This window comes from Pongo abelii, chromosome 2 (genome assembly GCF_028885655.2).
Source record: "Pongo abelii isolate AG06213 chromosome 2, NHGRI_mPonAbe1-v2.0_pri, whole genome shotgun sequence".
In the NCBI taxonomy this organism is placed as follows: domain Eukaryota; kingdom Metazoa; phylum Chordata; class Mammalia; order Primates; family Hominidae; genus Pongo; species Pongo abelii.
Window position 1 is genome coordinate 125502575 of NC_085928.1, and position 11085 is coordinate 125513659.

The following is an 11085-nucleotide window of genomic DNA, read 5'->3' on the forward strand; positions in this document are numbered from 1 at the left end:
ACAAAAAGTAGCTAGATAACCTGTAATTTTCCTGGTGGTTTCTAAGACATGATAGCACCTATTGTTTCCTCCTACCCCCAGACCTAAAATCAAATATCTTATAAATGCAAATATTTCTCTAAAGAGTAACATGAAAATTTAAGCTAAATTATTAGCGAGGGTTCTTTCTGAGATATAATCATGTATTTGTCCTCGGCATGTAAATAAAGACACAGTGATTCAATGTCAAGGGGCAATATAATACAATGGGTAAGAATACTAGTGGGAGGCTAGACAGTCAATGTTTGAATCTCAGGCCCCACTTCTGGTCATGTTACTTAGGAAAAGATACTTAATTTTTCTGAACTTCATTTCACTAACCCTTAAAATGATAATAATAGTACCTAACTCCTAGGGCTGTTTTGAAAAAAGTGTGTGTGTGTGTGTGTGTGTAAAATGCATGTAAAAGTACTTAATACAGAGCTTAGAAAACATTAAGTGCTCAATTAATGTCAGCTACTTTTAGATGACCTTGAAGCCAATAAGAATATGAATTGAAATACTTTATTAAATTACAATTTGTCAACTTCTGGCTTGAAAATAACTACTGAAGAAGAAACTAATGAGACATACTAGATATGAAACTGGTTACTAAAGAAAAATTTATGCAAAATAAATGCAACTTGGTTTTTCATTATAAAAACAAGTTCCATATATTTTGAACATCAAATAGGTCAAAGGATATTACAAGAAAATGTATTTTTTTGCAGTCACACATATGTGTGTGTAATACTCTCCTAATTTGACTCTGTACTTTACTTCTTATTACTCCACCAGAAATTTTCCACTTAGCAGCCAGACTGAGTCCTAAAAAAATTATGTCATATTATTTCCTTGCTTAAAACACTCTGATAGTTTTCCATCACAGTTAAATAAAATACAAACTCCTTACTTGGTATGACAAAGTGCTACTTTTCAATCTGAATAAAGTGATCCCTGTCTCTTTCTCTGACTTTATCTCTCTATTCTCTCCTAAGTTCCAATGACTTTCTCCCTGTGTAGGGAACCAGGCTCATTCCTGCCTCAGATCCTTCACACTAGCTGTTTCCTCTGCTTATAATGCTCATCCTCCCAAACTCTGCCTAGTTACATCTCTTTTTCATTCAGATCTCAGATAAAACCCGGCCTCCTGAATGAGGACTTGGTGGACCACACAATCTCAAGTAGCCACCCAGTTATTCTCTGTTACTTCAATTTATTTTAAGTCTCTGTGTAGAATTTATTTTGCTTAGCATATAACATTGTGGTATAATTTTCTTTCTTGTTTGCTTCTTTGTATTTATATGTTTTTTATATAATATCCAACTTCCCCATTCCCTAGAATAGAAGTTCCATAAGAGCAAGACTTGGTCTTGTTCACTCTTGGGTTTCTTTCACCTAGAAAAATACCGAACATATTAAATGGTTGATAATGCTTAATAAGTATTTGTTAAAAGATAAATGAAAAGAAAATATGGTTATTGAGGTCCAAGTAATTTCAAAACTGTTGTCAACACTATCCTTGTACATATATCCTGTACATGTCCGATTAAATGCCAAAAGTTTACTTATTGAGTCAAAAGTATGTGCAATTTTGATAGTTATTTCCAAATTGCCTATGAACAAAGTCATACTAATTTACATTTTAAGTGAATTCCTTGAGTCTTCTTTTAAGTGAAATTATGACATGATATTTGAGACACATTCTCTCAACTTAGAAGCACTGTGTACTTTATAGTTCCATAACCTTAAAATGCCAGCTGAAGTACAGAAGTCTACAATAGGTCTTCTGAATGAAATGGCTGCAGAATCCATGCCTACTGTGACTCATCAATTAGATGATTTGTTACGAGAGGCATATGTGACTCACTTTCAAAGGTCTTTCATTCTCTAGGCATCCTGTGCATGGGTTCTTAGCAGTAAAGAGAGATCTTACTAATCAACATTAATCATGACATTTTTCAAGTATACAAAAGGTAATTTGCAATCAAAGAAAAATTGTATTCCATGAGAATTGAATCAAAACAGAAAAACATATTGGTGAAACACGTACCCTATTCTAAAAGGTCTTCAAATTCCATGAGTTCGTTTTTCCCTTATTAGAGGTTTATTTCCCTTGCCCTTTGAATCATCTATGCCAACAACCTCAGATGTCTGTGTAATAGTAACTGGAAAATACCCTACTGATGAATCGATTTCTATATATTTATGTCTGTATAAATATGTCAACAAGGCCACTGATGAAAGTGGGGGCATCCAGGATCCCCCCCCACTGGCTTCTTATGTCATTTTGAAAGGCATCCTGTCTCAGCACAAAAGCAACCAACTAAATTCATAAGCAACAGTCAAAAGGAAACCAGAAGAATAAAACTAGAGATACATGTGCATCCAGTCTCCACACCAACACTACATCACTTAGAAATAACTTTTAGTGCAATATCAGTTTTCAGCAAAAATCATCCAAACATGTTACTTAAACACTTAAAAGACTTTTTAAATTCTTATCTCTTTTACTCAAGAGCAGCAAATTTTTACCTTGGAAGCATTATATCATTAGAAAAAAAGCCCAATTAATAGATACCCACTCTAGATTGAAAATGTAACTGCATAAATCATCCAATTTTCAAAATACAGAAAAATGAGGTACTTACAGCAGGGTGTCCAGTACAGTAGGTATAGCTGGCATGGGACTGGTAGTGCAGGCTGGCTCTTGGAAAGGTGTATGTATTCCAGGCTGGTTGGCTGCTGTTCCACTGGGAGCTGAAGCCAGGGCTCATGGTCACTCGTGACTTACTAGTTTGATAGGCTCTCACTGTGGAGCTAGACTATCAAAAAGAAAGAAATGCAATGTGAAGACAGCTCTTTATTAAACCTGAGCCAGCACTGTATTGCAGCATGTATTCTCATGTATGACCAAGGCACAGGACTCAGCTGATTAAGAGAAATGGCTGATGGCTTAAGAGGATGCATCGAATACTGTTGAAATACTGGATCAAATACCGTTCTGAATAGGATAAAAGTATTTTCTCCCTATTTGAATTTTGACTGGATCACAAAGCACAAAGTCTCTTTGAAATTGATCTTATTGAAAACAGTTTTTTTTCTAGTTGCAAGATGCAACTCCAGCCTTTAGAAATAAGATATGTTTTAGTGGTGACAGCAACAGTGATATTTTCAATTATATAAATGTCCTTTTATCATAGTGTTCGCCTTAGAAATTCACCATTAGTCTCATCTGAAGGCAGTAAGCAAAAATCTTAGTTTACAAGGACTGGATTAAGGCACAGGCTGCTTCTCAACTCTAACTAGTCTTTAAACTCCATAAGTCTATTGCTGTCCTGGGAGACATCAGCAGGAATCTGGATACATTTATACAGGTCACCATTCTACTTTCTAAAGAGCAAAATGGTGAAGGATTCAAAATCAGCATTCACCCCCAACCTGCTCTACCAACATAACTGAAAATAGAGGGGTAGGAAAATATGCATTTTTTAAATGTTAAATATATCTGGTTGTTCATAAGTGTGCATAGGGTAGAATTCACTGAAAACAAAACTCACTTGTATCTTCTGTCCTTCTTTGTCCTCAGATGGCCATGGCATATAAGGCATATAATAGTTTCTTTTCAGAGAACACTTTCTATCCTCAAATTGCAATAGCCACTTACCCCAGCAGCACAGTAACTTTCACAATAAATTCTATTTATAAATCTATGGGCACATGCCAACTCAATCACTGGGAAAATGTGCTAATCGCATTGCCATTATATTCAGGAAACCCAGTGGAGAAGAAACTTTTATCTATGATTGTGTTTCCCATTGGGGTAGATTCTGATATCACTAAATACTTAGAAGAACAATTTTCTGAAGACAGGTTTGAGCATCTTGGGATAACCAAAAGAAAGCAAAAACCTCAGTGATTTAAATGCTCTAAGTGGGCCATTTCTCTCACAATGACCTTAAAAATATTAGGAAAGTGAAAAGAAAATTTTAAATCTGTGATTTAATGGTAGTTAACAATTTAAAATATGTAAACCAAAAACTGGAGAATACAGCCTTCTTAAGGTAGCCAAACTTATTTGGTGGTCTATCTTTCCCCATTAACATTCTCCATCACCACCCTACCATGTATGCTGTCCACATGATTCAATAGTTCAATAGTTCAATGAGATCTGCAGATCTCATGCATATTGCATATTGCATACCTCCCCAGGACAAACCTGTGTTGGAGAAGCAACAGTGGACTTTTGTAAAAATAGACATTTGTGCTTGGTTCGAAGTACGTTAAGCCCTGTATTTATGTAAAAAATCCTGTTATTTGTATGCCATACACAGTCGCTTCAAAGAATAAATGAGCCCACTACAAAACTTACCTTTGGCCTTGAAAGTGTCTTGGTTTCTGCTCTGCAACTACGGTAACTAAAATCAAATACTTTCACTTTGGTTGTTTCTGTAAGTAGTTATTTCAGGACTAGCCCTTGTAGTTACATGGTTGTCTCTTATCTGTTTTCACACTTAGATTAGGAGAGAGGATTTAAATTTATGCATAAACAAGTCTGTAAATACCCTTACCTCTTAGTTTACTTACATTCCCAAGTGGCATTAGTCTCTCCTCAATGATTTTAATCATGGTGGTCCCTTGCAAACTTTCCTTCCCCTCTTTTGTAAAGCTCATGCTCAAGTTGTACCTTATACTTATCCCCGCTTCTAAGACCTCCAGATTATGTCCTTCACCTTCCTGCTCTCACAGAGCCTATATAGTGTTGCTCAAATACTTCAGCATATGATTATGTTGTTGTAGATTATTCCCTATGTGTATAAAACTCAGCTTCCCAACCAGGCTTCAGAGAGTCCACTTAGTTCTAGACAATATATTGTCTCTTTTACAGCTCTAAGGAGTTTCTTCCTCCTTGGCTTTTGAAGCCTCTAATGGTGTTTACCCCCTCCTCATTACAATCATCTTTCCCTTAGACTCCTTGTCCCTTCTGATTGTACCTTGTCTCTTGTCTCACTACCTGCATCCTTTTTTCTGTATTCGCCCTAAATTAGGTTATTTTTCAGGCCTTACTTCTTGGTTCTGTGTTCTTAACTCTTCTAACTTTTCTCCTTTGTGAACTTATTCACGGTCAAAGCTTTACATATTACTTCTAAGAAGATGACTCCCAGGTATAAGTTAACAGTCCAAACAGTCTCCTGAATTCCAGTGCCAAATCTTAAAATACCTGCTGAATATGGATGTGTAACTATTAATCATCACAAGAAGAATCAAAGTTTAAATTACCATGCATAAAATTAAATGGGCTGGGCATGGTGGCTCACGCTTGTAATCCCAGCACTTTGGAAGGCCGAGGCGGGCAGATCACAAGGTCAGGAGATCAAGACCATCCTGGCTAACACAGTGAAACCCTGTCTCTACTAAAAATATAAAAAATTAGCTGGGCGTGGTGGTGGGCGCCTATAGTCCCCGCTATTCGGGAGGCTGAGGCAGGAGAATGACGTGAACCCGGGAGGTGGAGGTTGCAGTGAGCCGGCACAGTGCCACTGTACTCCAGCCTGGGCAACACAGTGAGACTCTACCTCAAAAAAAAATTTTTTTTTAATTAAATGAATTAATTGTTTTACTCTAAGATTTCACCTCCCCCACAGTTCATTTTCATTTACTTTTGTTAGTGTTATGATCACCTTTAGTTTCCTCAAAGACAGAACAACTTTGACCCATTTATCTCTCTTTCAACTCCCATTATCAGTGTCACCAGATTCGATTGTATTTATCTAAGATTTCTTGAATTTATGTTGTCCTTTTCATTCCCATTATCACGAACCATTTTTTAGGATTTAGTTAATTTATGTCAGAGCCACTAAAACTAAATCAAGAAGCTTCCACTTTAAGCCTCGATTGACTCTCCACAATGACACTAGATTTGTCTTTCTAAAAGCATGCTTTTACTATATGACTACTCCTTGCTGAAAAATATTCAATGCCTCTCTACCATCTACTAGACAAAGTGAAAACTTCTTAGTCTCTCATTTGAGAGTCTAATGTCATTCTAACTGACATTGCAAGGTTTATTTTTTGTTCCTTTCCATATAATTTCAACATCCAGATAGAGTGTTGCTCCAGATAGTTTGTTACTCCAAACATGACTTACATGTTCATGCCACTGTCACAGTCATCACTTTCTAAAATGTCTTCACCTCCTCTCAGTTCACACTTCAATGAACTTACCAGGCTCAACCTTCTATAACACCTATTCCAACAGCCTCGGCCACCAGCCCACAGGGAATTTTGTTTCTACAAGGCACTGACATTACTGATTTTCTGCCAGGTTCATCTGATCGTTTCCTCTCTGTGGCTACCCAGGAAATTAACATCATAATGTCATCAGCATAACTCACCAAATTCCTTAATTAGCCTTTCATACTACAACTCTTAAGTCCCGACACACATCTTTTAGAATAGGTGCCTATTTGTCTTTCTTAAGAAGCATATCACAACGCAAGAACTTGTGTACAAGTAGTTCATCTTGTAATTGATCCCAGAGAAAATCAGTAGAATAAATCAGTAGGGATAAAGAGTGAGCCAGTAAGTTTGCATCACTGAATAAGTTATTCCTGTGGAGAACTGAGGCTCAGTTCCACTGAGGACTCTGGGAGACAGTGTAGAACATGCCGTGGAGTTATTCCACTCAACATGTGAGGAAGCTAAACTATCTAACCTCCAGTTCTTATTTGTATTGGCTAAGGGCTGTTCCTTGAAACATTGATTTCTTGGCACTTCTGGTCTGTTCCACATACAGGCCAAAAGAAAGTTCTCAAGTAGAGTGTCCCAAGACACTGTTGACATGCTCTAGAAAAGTAAGTGTCAAGAAGGTATAAGCAGAGTATTGGTAGTATCTGCTACTAAATAGATGATTCCACGAACTTTTTTGCATCTATCATAGAACTCCAGACACTCACATTTTCCTTCTGGGTGACTGAGAGCAAGGGCTCAAAAACATTGGTCAAACTGGCCTGACCACACTGCCATTACAGACTTACAAAAGCAATGCACAGAGGAAGATATTGGATTGGCCAGTAAATACAGTAAAAAATGTTCAAAATCATTAGTCACCCAGAAAATGCAAAATAGAGCTACAATAATATACCAGTTCATACCCACAAGGATGGCTAAAACTAGAAAGACTGATAACACTAAATGTTGGTTAGTTATTATAGACCGAAACTTCCCAAATACTGTTCATGGATGGGTAAAATGATACAGCTACTTTGAAGGACTGTTGGCTTACATTTTCTTTTGTTTTGTTTTGAGATGGAGTTTCACTCTTGTTGCCCAGGCTGGAGTGCAATGGCGCGATCTCAGCTCATCACAACCTCCACCTCCTGGGTTCAAGTGATTCTCCCCGTCAGCCTCCCAAGTAGCTGGGATTACAGGCATGTGCCACCACACCCAGCTAATTTTTATTTTTAGTAGAGACAGGGTTTCTCCATGTTGGTCAGGCTGGTTGTGAACTCCTGACCTCAGGTGATCCGCCCACTTCAGCCTCCCAAAGTGCTGGTATTATAGGTGTGAGCCACTGGGCCCGGCCTGGGTAGCATTTTATAAAATTAAACAGGCTGAGCATGGTGGCTCACACCTGTAATCCTAGCACATCAGGAGGCCAAGGTGGGTGGATCACTTGAAGTCAGGAGTTTGAAACCAGCCTGGCCAACATGGTGAAACCCCATCTCTACTAAAAATGCAAAAAAATTAGCCAGGCATGGTGGTGGGCACCTATAATACCAGCTATTCAGGAGGCTGAGGCAGGAGAATTGCTTGAACCTGGGAGGCAGAGGTTGCAGTAGCCATGATCGTGCCACTGCACTCCAGCCTGGGTAACAGAGCGAGACTCCGTCTTAAAATAAATAAATAGGCCAGGTGTGGTGGCTCATGCCTGTAATCCCAGAACTTTGGGAGGCGAAGGCAGGTGAATCACGAGGTCAGGAGTTCGAGACCAGCCTCACCAACATGGTGAAACCCTACCTCTACTAAAAATAAAAAATTAGCCAGGTGTGGCGGCACACGCCTGTAATCCCAGCTACTCAGGAGGCTGAGGTAGGAGAATCACTTGAACCTGGCAGACGGAGGTTGCAGTGAGCCGAGATCATGCCACTGTACTCCAGCCTAGACAACAGAGCGAGACTTGGTCTCAAATGAAATAAAATAAAATAAAATACTTAAAAAAGAAAAAGATAAATATAAAATTAAACATGCTTCTACCTATGACCCAACAATTATACCCCTAGTTATTTACCCAAAAGAAAAAATATATACACAAAAATATTTTATAAGAATATGAACAGCAGCTGTATTCACAGCAGCCCCAAGCTGGAAATGGCCCACTGTCTATCAACAAGAGAATGGATTTTTAAAAATGGAGTACATTTATATAATGAAATAGTCTTCAGATATCAAAAATAAACTTTTGATACATACAGAAACATGGATAAATCTGAAAATCATGCCAAATAAAAGAAGACAGGAACAGAAGAATAGATGTGTGTTATTTATATTTATATGAAGCCCAAGATGAGGAGAAAATACACAGTCATAGAAGTCAGAAAGTGGTTGCTGGGCAGTTGAGGAGTCAAGCAAGGAGAACAAGGAGGTAATATTCTAGAGTAATAGAAATGTTTGCTATCTTATTTTTTATGTACTCATTTCAGGAATGCATATACTTACCAGACCTCATCAAATTGAACACTTGAGATCTTTGCATTTTATTATGTCTTAATTATATTTCAATTAAAAAGTATATACTGCTATTGCAAAAGACTCTGAATTTTCCATGATAAGAAAGGTTAGAGATGGCTCTGAAACTGAAGCCCAGTGATCCCCAAATTCTAATTTTCTAGACTCCATAATCAGTTAATCTGAGTTCCACTATCTTTCCCCTCTTTGGCACAACCTCTGAGAGCAATGCCAGGGAGCATCTAACAGCCAAAAGGCAGGCAGCCAGAAAGAAGAGCAAAGAGTCTGGATAAAGAGCCTCTGAATAACCAAGAGCTGGCAGCATTATCCGGTGTCTGCCAACAGATCAGGGGTCAGGGCTGCTGGAGCAAGAAAAAATGGAGCACAGCACAAAAGAAGAGGCCTCGTACATGCTTCCAGAAATTACAGAGCTCCAGGGAACACTTGCTGTTCTATCTACTCAGTCAGCACTAGCAAACAAATGAAAGAAAGGGAGGGGCAGAAGGAAGGTGCACTAAGAAAAAAAAATGCAATGAGGAAGCAGAAAATAACCAATACTATAAGATTCGTAGGCACAATTTAATAAGTGCTAGGGGGAAATAATAACAGCTAACACTTACATGCAACCTACTATCTATCAAATACTGTTTCAGTATATTTATACTGTAGTGACTCAAGTAGTCCTCATAACAATGTTAAGAAGTAGTTATTATTATAATCTGCATTTTTTAGGTAAGGAAACTGAGGAAGAAAGAAAGAAAATAACTTGAAAATTTAAGGTCATATAACTACTAAACTGTTGAATTGGGATTCAAATCCAGGCAGAGACTTCTTTCTTGGATTGGAATTCATGCTCTCAAATATTCTGCTATAATTCTGCTTAGCTTGGGTTCTTCCAAAGCAGATTCTAAGACAAAGACTAGGTTGGGTTTGTTTGTTTGTTTTGGGGGTGGGGAGAGGTAATCCCAAAAAGCAAACAGGAAGGAAGAAACAGAGAGAAAATGAAGAATCAATACAAATGTGTGTCACTGAGATCTATGTTATGAAGTATAATCCAAAAATATGATTCTAAACCTTCCAACCAACTAAATGCACCCCTCCTCTCAGCCAAGGGCATTCCAAAACTAACCTGAAACACTAGTTTAGGCCATGATGGGAAGATGGGGTCAGACATACCTCATCGTACCCTCCTCCCTTTGGAATTCAGGTACAACTGACCAGCATTAACATTGAAACAGAGACCTTAAGGCTGACAAAGCAGAACCTTTGTAGCAATAAGATATTAACATGACAGATATCAGGCCCTGAAAGGAATTGAGTATTTTACCCCCAAGTATATTTAATATTGGGTTGTAACCAATATTAGTAACCAATTACTTTTGCACCAACATATTATGCCTAATATTTCTTTGACATATTTTGAAATGGGCCTGCAAATCCATCTCTTGTGGGAAAAATCTATATTCTGTAGAAAATCCGCTTCCCTTTCGAGGTCTTTTCTTATCCAGGAGATAAGTTAACTAAGAGTGTAGCAACTTTTTAAGTTTGATAAAATCATTTACAATCTGTTCTCTCAGAAGCTTGCTACCTGGGGCTTCATCTGAATAATAAGAACCTTGGTCTACATAACATTTAATCTTAAACCCAGACACTCCCTTCTATTGATTCTATGCTTTTAGGTAAACTCAACCAATTGGCAATCAGAAAATCTTTGAATCCACCTATAGCCTGGAAGCCCCACCCACCCACTTCAAGTTGTTCCACCTTTCCTGACTGAAGCAATGTACATCTTATATGTATTGATTGATGTCTTATATGTCCCTAAAATATATAAAACCAAGCTGTAGTGTGACCATCTTGGGTACATGTTAGGACTTTCTGAGGCTGTGTCATGAGCATGTCCTTAACCTTGGAAAAATACACTTCTGAATTGAAGCCCGTCTCAGATACTTTTCGGTTTACAAAGGTAAAGGCCCTGGATCCTGCTGAGGCCTCTGAGAAGTGTTCAAAATGTCACCTAGAATTGTCCACTGAAAGATGAGAGCTAGAGATTTTGCCACTGGGTAAGTGTTGCCCTCAAGGGAATCATCCTACCAGTACTTCCAAGCTGTGTCTGGGCATGAGAAAACAAGCTCCCTTGGCATCAGAGAAAGCCCATGGGCAGAAAGTGAAAAGGCCCACAAGTAAAATCAGGCAGGATGCTGTCAAGTGCTAGGTGAGTTAGAACTGTCCATCATAGTTGCAGTTGAAACCAGAGATGAGCCAGGGATGAGGATAGGGCAATGTGATACAGTTACTACTATCAACTAAGTAAGAATAATACTTACTTAGAATAAGTAT

General features: G+C 38.2%; 1 protein-coding gene across 5 annotated transcripts in view; it reads right to left on the reverse strand.

Annotated features, from left to right (window-relative positions):
- RBMS3 (RNA binding motif single stranded interacting protein 3) overlaps positions 1-2837 on the reverse strand; it is an 861233-nt gene extending 858396 nt beyond the window's left edge. For 3 of the 5 annotated variants that reach the window (XM_063721659.1, XM_054550494.2, XM_063721652.1), the window contains exon 1: positions 2670-2836. In XM_063721659.1, the coding sequence (XP_063577729.1) occupies positions 2670-2795 (126 nt within the window). In that variant the 5' untranslated portion in view covers positions 2796-2836. Of the gene's footprint in view, positions 1-2669 lie in introns of all 5 variants that reach the window. The other 2 variants (XM_063721655.1, XM_063721653.1) reach the window with 1 other exon arrangement.
- Between the last annotated feature and the right edge of the window lie 8248 nt (positions 2838-11085).